The sequence below is a fragment of the Enhydra lutris genome, unplaced genomic scaffold (assembly GCF_002288905.1).
Source record: "Enhydra lutris kenyoni isolate GAN:26980312 unplaced genomic scaffold, ASM228890v2 scaffoldscaffold18, whole genome shotgun sequence".
NCBI classification, from domain to species: domain Eukaryota; kingdom Metazoa; phylum Chordata; class Mammalia; order Carnivora; family Mustelidae; genus Enhydra; species Enhydra lutris.
Window position 1 is genome coordinate 2,669,239 of NW_019154102.1, and position 17,639 is coordinate 2,686,877.

Consider the following 17,639-nt stretch of genomic DNA (forward strand, 5'->3'; position numbering starts at 1 on the left):
CCAGTTTGCTTTTCATAAAATGTTCTCCCAGTTCCCATTCACTGGCTTACCTGCAGGGTAACGCTCGATCACTGGCCAGCTGTCCACCTGTAACGTGGCATTGCCACCACTCCTTGTAAAACGGACTACATGGTATTTCCCATCGTTAATGATTGCATTGGACTCCTCAATGGCGATGTCATCTGTCCCAACATTAAATTTAACTCCAATTTTTCCTTGGTGCTGGAAGGGAGGAAGGGACAAAAAGAGTTGTATGATGTTATACTGATTAGTCAGCATTTAATGAGAATTAACTACAGGAAAAAGATAAGAATTTCCACTCTTGCCAACTTTTGTTCAACATAGTATTGGAACTCCTAGCCACAGAAAGTAGGCAAGAAAAAGGAATAAAAGGCATCCAAATTACAAGGAAGAAGTAAAACTGTCACTATTTGCAGATGATAAAACATTATATATAGCAACCCCCAAAAAGTCCATTAAAAAACTGTTAGAATAAACAAGTTCGGTAAAGTTGCAGGATACAAAATCAATAGACAAAAATCTTTTGTTTTTCTTTACACTAAAAATGAACTATCAGAAGGGGAAATAAAGAAAACAATTCCTTTTACAATTACATCAAAGAGAATAAGATGCATGGGTATAAATTTGATCAAGGAGATGAAAGACCTGTATACTGAAAACTTTAAGACATTAATGACATGAACTGATGAAGACACAAATAAATGGAAAGAAGTTTCATGTTTGTGGATTAGAAGAAATAATATTGTTACGATGTCTATACCACCCAAAGAATTATGCAGATGTAATGCAATCCCTGTTAATTCTAGTGGTATTTTTCAAAGACATAGAGCAAAGAATCAAAAAATTTACATGGAACCACAAAAGACCCTGAATAGCCAAGCCAATCTTGAGGAAGTAAAACAAAGCTGGAGACATCATGCACCCTGATTTCAAACCATATTACAAAGCTACAGTAATTAAAACACTATTGCATTGGCATTAAAAACAGATACACAGATCAATGAAATAGAATAGAGAGCCCAGAAATACACCCACACATATATGACCAATTAATTTACAACGAAGGAGCCAAGAATATATAATGGGGAAAGAACAGTCTCTTCAACACACAGCACTGGGAAAACTGGACAGCCATATGTAAAAGAATGAAACTGGACCACTGTCTTACACCATACCCCCAAATTAACTTAAAATGTCATAAAGACTTGAACATAAGACCTGGAATCATAAAAATCCTAGAAGACAACACAGACAGTATGCTCCATGATATAGGTCTTGGTGATGGTTTTTTTAATCTCACAGGAAAAGCAAAAATAAATAAGGAGGACCACAGAAAACTAAAACAAAACAAAACAAAACAAAACAAAAAACTTCTGCACACTAAAGGAAACCACTAACAAAATGAAAAGGCAGCTTACTGGATAGGAGAAAATAACTGCAAATCATGTATCTGATAAAGGCTGACATTCAAAATATATAAAGAACTCATGCAATCCAATAGCAACAAAACAACCAATTTAAAAATGAGCAAAAATCTGAAATGACATATTTCTAAAGACATACAGATGGCCAACCAATATATAACAAGATGCCCATCATAATCATTAGGAAAACGTAAATTAAATCCACACTGAGATATCACTTCACACCTGTTTGAATGGCTATTATCAAAAGGCAAGAAATAACAAGTGTCAGTGAAGATATGAAGAAAAGAAAACCCTTTGCACTGCTGATGTGAATGTAAGTTGGTACAACCACAATGAAAAACACTATGGAGGTTCTTCAAAAAATTAAAAATAGAACTATTTTCCAGGTATATTTCCAAAGGTATATACCCAAAGGAAACAAAAACACTAATTTGGAAAGATATATGCACCCCGTGTTCTCTGTGGCAATATTTACAATATCCAAGATATGGAAATAACCTAAGGATCCATAGATGGATGAATGAATAAAGAAATCATGGTATATATAATGGAATATTATTCAGTCATTAAAAATGACACCTTGCCAATTACAATAATATAGATAGACCTCAAGGGCATTTTGCTAAGTGACATAAGTCAGAGAATGACTAATACTGTTTGATCTCTCTTATACGTGGGATCTAAAACAAGCAAACAAACAAACAAACAATACACCAAGTTTGTAGACACAGAATAGACTGGTGACTACAAGAGGCAGGGGATGAAGGGTGGCAGAGATGGCTGAACTGTTATTTTTTCCAGGTTAGTTCAAATAAATTAAATAAAAAGTAAAAGCAGAGATTCAGAGATAAATATGTGTGTGTGTGTGTGTGTGTGTGTGTGTGTGTGTGTGTATAAAAATCAGGTGTGTGTGTGAGAGAGAGAGAGGTCACTTCCTTCAAGACAGTCACAGTTCCGTTAAGTTAATCTTGGGTTCTTTTCGTAAGTATATATTATTTAAGTCCTCTAAGAGGCATTTTCTCTTGTCACTTAGTTACCCCCCACCCATCCTCCTAATCTCTGTTCAAGGAAACCACAGATTTAAACAAAAAATTATATACAGTGTATTGTTTGAGAATATGATTCAGACAACAACTGCTTTTCTCCAATTTTACTTTTGAAAAATTCATGTACTAGAAGCAAGATCCTTGACATTTGGGTCAATCTGGAGCATCTATTTCATGGATGATTGATATGCCAACAGAAACACTTTCAAGAGAACTCCCAGAGGTTGCCACAGAAAAGGTGCCCAGCTGCTTGTGTGGAAGGACATCCTGTCATGTCTTTAACACACCTCCTTCACTCCATTCTTTCCATCTCCCAGTTCAAAAGGCTTGAAATTCTCTCCTTTAATAACTGATAAAATTGCAGTAATTAAGTCTGTTTAGAGCCAAATGATAACTACTAATAATAGAGAAAAAGCAGTCTCAGGGGTATGGGGCACACAGACAAGCATTTAGCAAGTACAATTTCTTAGTCTTTATTCACAAAAAGCGTCATCAAATGCCAAGAGCCTGAAACTTACTCAATTTCTTTTTAGAGATGATGAAACTATGACACAGGGCAGTACAACGACTTGTTCAAGGTCAGGTACCTTAATAGACAGGTAGTAGAACCAGAATTCAGTCCCTCATTTTTGGTTTATATCTAAGCCACGATGCAGTTATCTAAAATTAAACTTCCTCTCTGAATTATGCAAAGCATCATTAAAATCATTCTAAGTGCAGTTTGTTACTATTAACTTTAGAATTCCATACTACAAGGCAGTGAAGAGAAGCATGTGCTTATGTCCTCTGCCTCCGAGAAGCATTCTTAACAGCAGGGCTGTCAGCCCAAACATGTGCTCAGCTGATTTGTAAAGCACATGGATTTGCCCTTAATCAGTAGCACAGAATACCCACACTGCAAAACCCCCTCCGAGTAGATAACCTCAAACTGTCTTCAGCTTACCTTTCATCAAGCCTCAGTTGAGAGGAACAACATGGGGGAAGAGGGATCTAAAGGACATAAAAATCTTTGTATTCCTGTAGAAATTTACAATCAGAATATCAGAAAACCTGAAGATTTGGACCATATCCTCTTAACCTCTCCCTGGATTCTCATCATTGAACTAGGCGGCAAGAGTATGGGATCCACCTACACTCAGAGTTATTTTAAGAAAATCTTGTACAAAACCGCATCATATAAATGGAAGGATCTGAAGATGTTATTTGGGACATTGCTCATTGTACCCTTTATATTGACAGGCAAAAGTTCCTGTTTTTCTTTTTCTGCTTCTTACTATCTATAAAGGATCTCTTTCTTATATTTAGTGAGTATGGACTTTGTGTGTTTGGATTTGTTTTAGGCTTGCTGGGCAATATGACTTAAGATCACATCTCCTTTCTGACTTTGGTTCTTAGGAAATGCAAAATCAAAGAGTAGGGCAATTTTAAAAGCTACATAGACTTCAAGTGTACTGTTTTCCCTTGGACTTATTTTTAATGTCTACCATATTTCTCATAATCCCTACTTTAAAATCTATACCATTGTAAGGCATTTTGGTTTTCTGTAGAATGATTCTAGGGATAAACAAACAGCAGGAATCTCACGAAAACTAAAATTTTTTCAGGGGCCCGTGGAGACATTTTTTCCACACAGGTCTTTTGTGCAAGCAATCATTATTTCCTAATTTTGGCAGAATTCCAATTTGTTCATTTTCAGTAAATTGTTTAACATGGTATATATTTTTAACACATGTGTGAGATAGCTCCACAGGGGGAAAATTAGGAACCATATTTAAGAGATTTGTTGTTATCTTTATTTAACAAACACCTTATAGTGTTCTGAGGACTTTACAAATATTAACACTGGTATTTCTCATAACAGCCCCATGGGAGAGGTACTGTTTTATCTCCATTTGTCAGATGAGGAAAGTAAAGCACCGAGTGATTAGGTAACATGGCTGAAGTCACACAGCTAGAAAGAGAAAAATTGTGATTCAGGCCCAAGCAGTCTCACACAAGAGTTTGTGCTCCTAAAGATTACACTAGGTTGAATTTGAGGCATATTGGGACATCCTATAACTGCAGTTAGCATATCTGGTTAACCTAGCTGTTCTTCGCTATCTGTTTTGTCTTTCCTGCTAGAGTAGGAGCACCACGGAGCCTCATACTGTGCTTTTCAGATTGCACACATATACCAATCAATATGTGTTTAAAATAATTTTGTAGAGGACAGTAGCAACTGATTTGTAGATGTTACAGGATGTTAAAATGGACTTTTTTTTTTTTTACCTAACTTCAGCTGCAATCTTGAGATGATAGTAAGTCACAAAACAGATTTCTACTTCTACTCTACAAAATGAGGTACAAGACTTGCAAAGGAGAACACTGACAACTGTTTTGGGGACCCTGATTTAATTACCTATTTTCAGATCATTAAAGAGGTGAGAAAGGCCAAGAAGAGTTGGATAACTGGAAGAGGAGTTTTGGAGACAACTAGGTTGTGATGTGATTTGCATGTACTTCTGAGGTAGAAAGTTACTTTTCCCTTATCTCAGGTGCAAAGGAAAGTGACTTCAAGGAAACATCTCAGAAAGTTTGATACTTGTCTCCTGGAACTTGGTGGCAGTGGCGGGGGTAGTCAGCAATCCCAGTTGCTCCTTCCTGGGATTGAACTCTTGTCTAAGAAGTAATCAAGGAAGAGAACAATGGCTGGCTGATGCTCTGATACCAGAGCAAAGACATATTACTGCATCTGTGCATCAGAGTTCATTAGAACAAATGACATGTAAGCATTACCCATGGATCATGGGTTAGAGGGCCAGAACAGAACTGTGTTGTATTGCGTCCAAGAGGGCCACTGGTAGGGCTGGGGTGGCGGGGAGGGTGAGTGGTGAAAACAACTCAACAGAAAGAATCTGAAGTTGCAATGGTGGATGGCCAGGGACTGAGGGAGAAATCCTAGATACCCACCTGAAGGAGGTACATTTACCTACCTCAGGTAACTACAGGTAAAGAAAGTCCAATGATGTGGTTAAAAACACTAATGATCCCCCTAAAATATTCCCCAAAAGTGGCCCCCAGAGTCAGTTTTCAGTATAGACTAAGCCCAGCTAGATGGCTTCTATCATATTAGCCATGGTCAAGGAGAACACTTATCTCCTCTTCCTTTTCCTGCTTCATGTCTGGAGGAGTCAGGAAGGAGGAAGAGAAATGAACATCACTGAAACAAGAGGAGAAACAACCTCATCCCTCATTCCGTTTAACCAGCATCTCTGAGGCAGCCCAGGCAGGGCCAATAAACTGGCTTTTACTGAAGTTGTACTTATTACAAAGGAGTGAATTCAAGTTCCTTTCTATGTGTAAGAGTGAATGGGTGACTTTTTTACTATCTAAGAGTGACAAAAGTAGTGTTGAGACTTTCCCTGGACTTCCCTGGGGTCAGGAAGAAATATTCCTCAGGACACCAGATTTAAATTCCTGTTGCTTTGTAGGAATCAGCCCTTTCAACATAACAACTGTATGAAAATATTAGTTACTCTGGAGGTGTCCACTGTTTCAAGGTTCCTTCTATTATAGACATGTTTCTTATCCCAGATAGACTGAAAGAAATTCTTAAAATTCCCTAATTGTTCTGATAGAAAGGCCATAAGAGTCTCTTATTATCAGAGTTCTCATTATTAATGAGATTCAAGTTCTGTGAATAGAAGCAATAAAATGCTAGAGCTACAAAATGTACAAACTCTGAAAAAAAGTCCCTTTACCTTGTCCCTAACTTTTTCAGAAAAATGAAATGTAAAATGAGTATTTTCTAGAATATGGAAATCCCCAGTTTCTGCAGGGATTCATTTCTTGCAACATAAAACAAAAAACAAAAAACAAAAAACAAAAACTATTAAGGAACAATGAGGGTTTGTGATGCTTGGAGAATTTCTGACTTTTAATCTATGCCCATCCTTTCCTGGATATGTTGATTTGGTCCTTTGACTTCCAAAACCTTTAAAATTTCATGAATTCAAACTCCAGTCAGCTAGAACAGAACTGCAATACCACCAAAGTAGGTTCAGACAACAGACTCCACATGAAATCAGACATAATTTACCCTTCCCAGGCTGCATCAAGCCATTGAGTCCATTTTTTCCCTGAAAACAATGAATTAAAAAATGCACATAAAAGGGCACCTGAGTGGCACAGTCAGTTAAGCATTCGACTCTCTTCTCTTGGTTTCAGCTCAGGCCATGATCTCATGGTCATGTTATCGAGTTCTGTGTCACACATCGCACCCAGCTCAGTCTGCTTAGGACTCTGTCCTTCTACACCTCCCCAGTTACCTGTCGCCATCCACCCTCCCTGGATCATGTTAATCTGTCTAAAATAAATAAATAAATCTTTACAAATGCACATAAACCACAAAATATTAACATGAAGTGTATTTAGCCAGTATTTCTGATTCCATTCAGAAACTGTAAATATGAGACTCGAGGCAAGATGGTGGAGGAGTAGCAGACTGAAATGACATCAGATCCCAGGAGTTCAGCTAGATGGGTACCGAACACCTACAAACTCAATAGGAGATAGAAAAGAAGCAAAGCAGCAATTCTAGGAACAGAAATTCGACCACTTTCTGAAAGGTAGCAAGTGTGGAGAAGTGAATCCGAAGTGATGGGAAGATAGACTGCGGCGGGGGTGGGGGGCGGGCGTCTCCCAGGAAGCGGTGGAGCAGTGGAGCAAAAAATCCAAACTTTTAGAGTCTGCCCCACTGTGGGACATCACTCCAGAGGCTCAGTTGGAGGGTGGAGCCCTCATGGGGACAGTGTGGTCTCAGGTCCCGCAGGTAACAGAAAGATCACGGGTGTCTGAGTGTGGCAGAGGTCCTAGGGATTGGAGTGGGGAAGCCAGCTACAGAGATGGAGCCAAGGAGTGAGCTTTCAACTCAGGGTTACCTTAAACTGTGATCCAAAGCACAGTCGGACTGCTCTTTGAGCAGGCACCCTATAAGTTGCAGATCCGGGGAGACTCACCTTTCTCCTCCAAGCAGCATAGCAGGAATCTGCTGGGATTGGAGACTCCAAATGGGGCCATGCACCAGAGACAGAAATTCTCTGTCACAGGCCAGGTGAGCTCGGAGTGCGGCTGGAGAACAGGGAGACTGGAGTGATTGACCACTTTTCTCTGAGGCCGCACCGAGGAGTGGGGCCCAGCTCTCGGCTACTCCGGGCGGGAGATTGGGAGGCTGCCATTTTCATTCCTGTCCTCCAGAGCTCTATGGAAAGCATTCAGGGAACAAAAGCTCCCTAGAGCAAACCCGAGCAGATTACTTAGCCCAGTTCCAGCAAGGGCAGTGCAATTCCGCCTAGGGCAAAGACATTTGAGAATCACTGCAACAGGCCCTTCCCCCAGAACATCAGCAAGAACATCCAGCCAAGACCAAGCTCACAGATCAAGGAGAACAGCGGAATTCCAGGAAGGGAAAGCAAAGCATGGAATTCATGGATTTCTCCCCATGATCCTTTAGTCTTGCAAAGTTAAATTAAATTTGTTTTAATTTTACTTTTTCTTATTCTATTTTTTTAACTTTTCTGCTTTCCTTTTTTTAACGTTTTTTAACTAGTTTATCCTAACAATAGTTTTCTGGAAAAAAAAATCTTTTTAAACCTTCATTATTATAGTCATATTTTATCCTTCATTGTATTTAACCTTATTTTTTGTATACATATTGGGCTTTTTTTTTCTAAAAATTTTTGGGATACAATTTCTTCTAATAGATCAAAATATGCCCTAAATCTAGCACAGGGCTTTGTTCTAGTCTCCAGCATGAGCACATTCTCTCCACTTTTTTTTTTTCTTTTTCCAACCAACTTATCTTATCAATTCCTTTTTTAGAATTTTTTTTAAATTTTCATCTTTACAATCATATTCCATCCCTTCATTGTGTTTACCCTTATTTTTGTATATATATGTTTTTCTTTCTTTAAACTTTTGGGAGGTAGATTCTTCTAAAGACCAAAATATACCCCAAATCAAGTGGGTGGCTCTGTTCTATTCAATATATACATATATATATATATATAGGTATATATATATATAATTATAATTATGTAATTTTCCCCCTTTTTCCCCCTTTCTTCTCCCCCCAATTTGGGGTCTCTTCTGACTTGGTTAGCATACATTTTTCTGGGGTCTTTGCCACCATTTTAGTATTCTTATTCTCTCGTTCATATATTCCTATCTGGATAAAATGACAAGGCAGAAAAACTCACCACAAACAAAAGAATGAGAGGCAGTACTGACAGCTAGGGATCTAATCAATAGGACATTTGTAATATTTAAGATCTAGAGTTCAGAATGATGATTCTCAAGGTGATAGCTGGGCTCGAAAGAGGCATGGAAGATATTAGAGAAATCCTGTCTGAAGAAATAAAATCCCTTTCTGGAGAAATAAAAAACAAAAATCTAATCAAGTTGAAATTTAAAAAGCTATTAATGAGGTACAATAAAAAATGTAGGCTCTTAGTGCTAGGATAAATGAGGTAGAAGAGAGAAATAGTGATATAGAAGACCAAATGATGGAGAATGAAGAAGCTGAGCAAAAGAGAGACAACTACTGGACCATGAGGGGAGAATTTGAGAGATAAGTGATACCGTAAGATGAAACAACATTAAAATAATTGGGGTTCTAGAAGAAGAAGAAAGAGAGGGGGGGTAGAAGGTATACTGGACTGAATTATAGTAGAGAATTTCCCTAATATGGCAAAGGGAACAAGCATCAAAATCCAGGAGGCACAGAGAATGCCCCTCAAAATCCATAAAAATTGGCTCACACCCCAACATCTCATAGTAAAACTTACAAGTCTCAGTGACAAAGAGAAAATCCTGAAAGCAGCTCGGGACAAGAAGCCTATAACATACAATGGTAAAAATATTAGACTAGCAGCAGACTTATCCACAGAGACCTGGTAGGCCAGAAAGAACTGGCATGATATATTCAGAGCACTAAATGAGAAAAACATGCAGCCAAGAATACTATACCCAGCTAGGCTATCATTGAAAATAGAAGGAGAAGGGCGCCTGGGTGGCTCAGTGGGTTAAAGCCTCTGCTTTCGGCTCAGGTCATGATCCCAGGGACCTGGGATCAAGCCCCACATCGGGCTCTCTGCTCAGCAGGGAGCCTGCTTCCCCCTCTCTCTCTGCCTGCCTCTCTGCCTACTTGGGATCTCTGTCAAATAAATAAATAAAATCTAAAAAAAAAAAAAGAAAGAAAATAGAAGGAGAGATTAAAATCTTCCAGGACAAACAAAAACTAAAAGAATTTGCAAACACCAAACCAGCCCTAAAGGAAATATTGAAAGGGGTCCTCTAAGCAAAGAGAGAGGCTAAAAGTAGTAGACCAGAAAGGAACAGAGACAATATACAGTAACAGTCACCTCACAGGCAATACAATGGCACTAAATTCATATCTTCCAATAGTTACCCTGAATGTAAATGGGCTAAATGCCCCAATCAAGAGACACAGGGTATCAGAATGGATAAAAAACCAAAACCCATCAATACGCTGTCTACAAGAAACCTCATTTTAGTCCCAAAGACACCTCCAGATTTAAAGTGAGGGGGTGGAAAACCATTTACCATGCTAATGGACATCAAAAGAAAGCTGGGGTGGCAATCCTTATATCAGATCAATTAGATTTTAAGCCAAGGACTATAATAAGAGAGGAGGAAGGACACTATATCATACTCAAAGGGTCTTTCCAACAAGGAGATCTAACAGCTTTAAATATCTATGCCCCTAACATGGGAGCAGCCAAGTATATAAACCAATTAATAACAAAATCAAAGAAACACATCGACAATAATACAATAATAAAGATGTGGGGTGTGTGTGTGTGTGTGTGTATGTACACATATAATGGAATATTATGCAACCATCAAAAATGAAATCCTGGGGAGCCTGGGTCGCTCAGTGGGTTAAGCCTCTAAGCCTCTGCCTGCGGCTCAGGTCATGATCTCGGGGTCCTTGGATCGAGCCCTGTATCGGGCTCTCTGCTCAGTGGGGAGCCTCCTTCCCCTTCTCTCTCTGCCTGCCTCTTTGCCCACTTGTGATCTCTCTCTCTGTCAAATAAATAAACAAAGTCTTTTAAAAATTTTTAAAAAATGAAATCTTGCCATTTGTAGTGATGTGGATGGAACTAGAAGGTATTACGCTAAGTGAAATAACTGAATCAGAGAAAAACAATTATCCTATGATCTCCCTGATATGAGGAATTTGAGAGGCAGAGTCGGGGGTTTGGGGGGTAGGGAAGGAAAAAATGAAACAAGGTGGGATCGAGAGACTTAATAAGAGACTCTTAACCTCACAAAACAAACTGAGGGTTGCCAGGGGGAGGAGGTAGGGAGAGGGTGGTTGGGTTATGGACTTTTGGGAGGGTATGTGATATGGTGAGTGTTGAGAAGTGTGTAATTCTGACAATTCACAAACCTGTACCTCTGGGGCAAATAATACATTATATGTTAATAAAAATAATAATTAAAAAGATAGAAAATGTAAATATTCTCAAACACACCCCTCCTATATTGACAGAACAGCAAGTCATTTCAATTATATAAATAATAAAGCTTGCTAAACTTTCTTGCCAAAGCATAATTACAAGTTAGAAGAATCCATTTCAAATTCTTATTCTCTGGGATTAAATGTGATTGTGTCTGGCAAATTCTCATGAATATTGTATTAGCAAAACCAGCACTAATTTCACTGGACATGTACTGATATTTCAGCATTGTATCTTGCTTGAAATAGATAACTGGCTCATATATAATTTCAAAAATCTATTATATGAGAATATCAGTAACAAGACATTTATAATTTAATGAAGTCTTTCCATGGATTCATTAAATAAATAGTGACAGAGGTAATTATTGATTTTTTCACAAAAGCTCATTTCTGAATAAGGATTATATTATTAAACCAAGTTAAAAAGAAACATGAAAGGTGACATTGGAAAGGAACTAGAAAGTTCTAGCAAGTGGCACCATAGTTTCATGCACCTTTTAGTTCCATCTGTAATCACATATTCACTTGAAAAATATTTATTTTAACCAGGAATACGATTTAATGGTGTACTTGTTATCTTGGGCATACTTCAAGGAAGAGGTGGCTGTATGTTACAGATGCTGGTCTATTTCAATCTGTATGCATACAAAATAGGTAAAACAGAATACAGAAATGTACAGATTTATCCTGTCTGTGGCATACAGATATGTCCACTGATTTTTTTTCTCCTATTCTGGGGAGGTTATGTAGAATTGTATGGCTCAAGGGAAACAACCAAAAATGAAAAACAAAAGCTTCCATTAGTTTTATGTGTTTATCATACTTTCAGAGTATCAAGGTGCAAACAAAATGAACAAAGGTGCAAGCCAGAATGGCATGTGGATCAGCAAGGACACTTGCTTCTGGTCTATAAGCTTCTGTTGTGCAACATGATACAGTCCTATACCCCAGGGACTCACTTTGGGAAAAACTTGACAATGCCTTCAAATATACTGAATGCTTGCGTTCATTTCAGAATAGGGAACGACTCCCAGGGTCCAATTTTACATTGTCAACTGAAATGGGGGTCAGGCTGAATGTTGTGTTTTGTTCCTCCAGAGACTGATCCTCACCAGGGAACAGAGCTTTTATAGGGCCTGAGGGGGACTCTGGGGCCTAAAGTCACTGTTGCCAGAATAACTAACACCGTAGAGTGTGTCAGACAGCCACCTGTGCTCTCACCTCAAAACAAACAAATGGATTTGGAGAATTGCTAATTTAACCCAAATACATTTCCAAATGAAAGACTAAGAAGTCTCCCTACCCGATAGAGACTGTGTTTATCAATCTAGATATGTTTTTGCTCTAGTTCTCTCAACCTGGCACTGAGCTGGAACTGCTCTACCCCCCTTCCCCTAAATAAAACACACACAGCATCATCATCATTTCAAGAATAATTAGGTACTGCTGCCTTGTCTCCCACTTTCACCACTGAATGATATTTTTTATTCATGTAGCTGATAAAAAACGGAATATATGACATGCATCTTGCATTGGGCTAAGTGTGCAGACAGTGCAAACATGTAAAGTGCATTCTCTGTCCCACAGGAAGTTTTCAGTCAAATCAAGAAGACAAGTCATGCATGCAAATATTCACACCCAGAAACCAGTTGAGGGAGCAGCAAGGAGGAGCAGGGTACGCTGTGAGGAACTGCTCTCAAGGGCCTCAGGGAGCCTCTGAATGTGTGGCAGGAGCAAATCAGCATGCAGACAACTGTAATACAGCTAGTGGATACCAAACACACTCAGGGACACAGGAGATACCTTCCCTCCGTGTCGCATATCTTCCAGGGGGTTGCATCCCAGGGCGCTCGCTACGTGCAATCCATTGAGCTCTAGATGATTTATCACTTAAAACTCCCAGCCAACCTGAAGGCTGAGTGCTAATTTTTTTCCTGTTTACTCAGAGTTTAAAAATAATGTGTCCCAAAATCATAATGCTAAGAAATATCGGTGCTGGGACCGGACCATGATGGAGGGGCTTTCTGAAAAAGAATGACTTCAACGGTGTCCATGTTCTGGGAAAAGATCTTGAAGCCAAAGCATGCTCAGAGAACTGAGTCAGGAATAGGACAGGAGCAGCAAAGTGCATCTTTCTTTTTGGCTAATTACATCTTATAGCACCACACAGCAAGGAATCAGAAGTGGGAGAGATCATCAGTGATGCCCCTTTAGAAAGATCTCAGTTAGGGGTAATACCTTCTAGAAAACAGTACTTTCATTTTCCTATCAAGTCTCCCTTCTGGGTAGTATGCTTTTTCCAATCCATCTCCATTCTACAGAACTGGAAATTTCCTTTGATTCCATGAAACTATATCCTAGACAGTGATACTATCTTCCTTGAGGCTTATTCTCATCTCTTGGTCCTCAGAGTATCTAATACTCTGTGACAATCCTCTCTCAGGTACTTCTGCAGGGGTTAGTTTTTATACATCTGTTTTAATGTCTCTACTATATTATAAAGAGCCTGAGGGTAGGAAAAAAAGACTGACTTACGCCTCACTGTATCCTTCACAGCACTTTGCAGACAACCTGTACATGTGTGATTTTCCAAAACTCTTTCACATACAATTTTCTTTTTTTTGAGATATAATATCACATATCATAAAATGTGCCCTTTTAAATTACATGCGTCAGTGATTTTAGTATATCCACAAGGCTGTGCAACCATCACCAGTGTTTAATTTCAGAACATTTTCATCACACTGCCATTTCTTCTTGATGAGATAAGGCATAGAAAGTTCTTAGCACTCTTAATGGCTACTCAGCACCTATGAGCTATATTATTATTATTGCTCCTATTGTTATTATTCTTACATTTGGAAAACAATGTTTTGTTCCCTAGTAGGTTGATGGATGTTAACTAAAATAATGTTTGAATTAGATAGGAATTACAGTTTAGTTAGGACACATAGTCTCTCACTGATCTTCACATGTGAAACAACGTGCCTATTTTATAAATGGGGAAGCTAAAGCTCAAAAAGGCTGAGACTTGACCAAAGCAGAGCATCTGTCTGCCAGGTGGCTTAAGAGAGATTATTCTAAAATCGAATCATACTCACCTGTGGGCTACAATGTCTTGCCATTGTTTGTACTGAGGCAGAGACTGCTTGATTAGGCAATCTCTATGCCTCCTCCCATTTCAATGATACTTTAACTATGAAAAGCCTACACAAAAGGCCAGGCACGTGGTGCGTGAGCGCGCACATACACACAATTTAGAAAATACTAGGTAGTTTTTTGAAATACATGAAAAATGCTGAAATCTGAATGTGAGTTTTAGTTTTTTTCAAAATACATAAAATAGATGAATAGTATTTTGTTATATGTTTATATCAGGAATTCTCTGATTTGGGAAGGGCAGGATGAGTATCCCACTAGGTCAATGTCTCAGAGTAACCTGGCATACCTTTGTAAATCACATGTGTTCTTTCCTAAGAAATTACGACTCCTTACTCCAGCAGGGATGGTGGGACTCCTCTTTAGGGGCAAGAACTTTTGCCTTGCCAGGTCCGTAGGACTTGATGTGGCTAAGTGAGAAGGGTCAAAGAGTTCTTCTGAGGACAGATAGACAAGGAGTTCTGAGTTCAAAGGACAACACCAAGTGTTTTTAACGCCTCCCTTTCCCCATATTATCTGTCTTTAGAGGAAATTAAATCAGGTATCAAAACAATATAGGTGATTAAGTGACTGACTCATATATCTTTGGAAGAGGTAGTAGCTTAATGTGGATATTTGGAGATTGTCTCTATTTTGTTCATTTCACCAGTTGAATCAAAACTAGATTATCCTTTATATTTGGAAAGACCTTCTTGAACCCTGATGAAGTTCTCCATAGTGGCCATGGGTTCATAGATGTCATCAAGCCTTTCTCATTGTACTTACCTGTGGTCTAAAAAGCACAACTCTACATGATATCATGCACAATGAAGAATGAAATAAAGCTACTGATGCCCTTGGGAATCAAAATCATCTCATTGGGATCATTAATTCTGTATTCCCATCCACTGAAATGGCAACCATCACCAAGTAGAAATATTCATCTTTAAATGCGCCCTTATATATAAAGAATGTGTTCTATGATGAAGCATCTTCCCCTAAATAACAATCTTAAGTCCAGAAATCAAACAGAGCAAAAAACAGTCACTGACTGTTGGCCTATGCAAGGTTCATAATTTTTCACTGATAATGTCTCCAGTTTGAATACTTAGCCAATGGCATCTGAGATAGCTTCATGAAAAATTCTTCAGATCTGTACAAGAAAAGCTAAGATTCACACTGGCTAAAGTTTAGATTCAAAGTGCATTGGGCTGATCAGATATAGCTTGTGTTTTTGTTTTTTTTTTAAGTTTTTGATTTCTTTTATTACTGTTGTTTTAAAACCCTTGGTTGGGTGTTAAATTAGCTTTGCTCACATTTTACAGTCGTTCAGAAAACTGTATGCAATGAACATTGTGTTTCAAATACTGATTAAAACCATAACCTTTGTTTCTCTGCTTTTCTCTGATTCCTTGTCTTTGGGTCATTACACTGCTTATTATTACCTCTACCAGGAACTGGATAGGGAAAGGACATTCAGCTCTATCAATTCTGCTAGTTGTTGGCATTTCTATGTAGAAAAGGTTTTTTTCTATAAAAAAGGCTTGGGATTATTTGTGGATTTCATTTATTTGTTGTATCCCAGGACCATCATTTTTGTGGAGAGCTAACTATATAATTACAGTCGGCTCTAATGTTCCAAATTTCCATAGCACAGAGTACCACATTTTTCAGACAAATAGACAAAACATTTTTGGATGGTGATTCTAGTCCTCTGTATGAAAAATGTTACTTCAGTGACTAGGTTTTAAGTAAAATAAAATTAGCCTTTGTATTTTTTTAAGTATTAAAAAATATCAAGAGATAAACGCAATTATTTTTAATGCTTCAGTTAATGAATGTTTACAAGCTATACATGAAATGAAAAGGTCAGTATGGAAGGTATAACATATTTTAAAGTTGTGTTTGGTGAATCGTGACGTGCAACCAGAAAAATAATAACAAGATAATATTTTCAAGTGTGTTTGATGGATTGACTTTTTACTGATGCTGTCTTGGTTTTCACAAGCCTCAAGTAGAACCCTAATTGAAATGCATTCCAAGAGAAAAGCTGACAGTGCTACCTTTCTCCTTTTCTTTCTTATTGACTTCTAGTCCAGGACTACCTGTCTGACGTCTTCGGAAAAAGCAAATGTGTGCATATGGGCAGAGAAAAGCATTCGCCAAAGACTATTTTCTATAGAATCAGCAAGGCTCTATTATTTCCAGCATAGCAAGTAATAATTTCTGCAGGCTTCAAAAATGAATCTGTGTTTATGTGTGTGGTTTTGGCACAACACAGATTTCAGAAGAGCATATGGAATCTGTAAGAGTGAAGCTCCTGAGGATTATTATCTTTCTTCAAACACTAATATTACTACAAAAATAAAGTGTAAAATAAATAATGTTGAGAAATGTTTATCAAGTGCCTATAAGTGAAGTGTACTTCTCAAAACAACATACAAAACAGTGTACTTCTCAAAAATTTTTAAATGTATTTGTTGGTTGTGTTTATTTTTTAATTTTTTTCAAATATTTTGTTTATTTTTTGGAGGGGAGAGCGGGAGTGAGAAAGAGAAAACATTGGGGGGAGCAGACTCCATGCTGGGTGGGGAGCCTGAGGCAGGACTCCATCCTGAGACCCCAGGATCATGACCAAAGCCCAAGGCAGACATTTAACTGACTCTACCACCCAGGTGCCCATGTTGGTTTTGTTTAAATAAATTCATTTCCCTAAACTACATGACTTTCTAGCATAAATGATACTCAAATTTTGGAAACATCTTAATACATGAGTTTTGTCCTCAACAATCTTCCATTCATTCATTCAACAAATACAAACGGACTTCTTACTATGCAGACATTCTGCTAAGTTCTGAAGAAACGGTGGTTAACAAAACAGGTGGCACTACTGCCAATGTGAAGCTTAAGACTTGAATTATCTCTTTCTACATCAAAATTTATATTAGCATATAAAGTGTACTAAGTGTCAAGAAGGAAAAGAACAGGGTGTTAAGAGAGGCACTGAGTGGTTAAGGAAAGCCTCTTTGAGGAGCTAAAGATGAGAAGAAATCAATAATGTGAGAATAAGAGTTTGTCAGGCAGAGAAGAGTGTATGCACAGGCCTCAAGGAACAAAAATATGTGGGTATAAAGACAGATGCTTTTATGTACAAATGTAGAAACAAGTATAAATATATGGGTTCTTCACAGAAACAGATATGTCAATTATATGAGTATATGTCGGTATTATCCAAAAAGTTAATCTAGGAGGTAAAAGTAGGTTTTGAAATTACATATAAAAAACCAAAAATCTATCATTTGCTCAAATAAAGCAATTGGAAAATAGATAGCTAACCATACTTAAAAGATCTTCCAATCTAACAATGGAAAAATATTGATACAAATGTAGAACTGAACAGTATGCATCTTGACATTTGTCTAGTTGTTTGTTCCTAAGTTTCATTTATCAATGTGCTTTATGAAATACAATATATACAGACTT

General features: G+C 38.0%; 1 protein-coding gene across 1 annotated transcript in view; it reads right to left on the bottom strand.

The window, feature by feature from the left end:
* Window positions 1–17,639, bottom strand: part of LOC111148008 (neurexin 1) — a 1,160,981-nt gene that overhangs the window by 169,825 nt on the left and 973,517 nt on the right. The window contains 1 exon segment of the mRNA XM_022504343.1: window positions 51–222. Coding sequence (XP_022360051.1) covers window positions 51–222 — 172 coding nt within the window.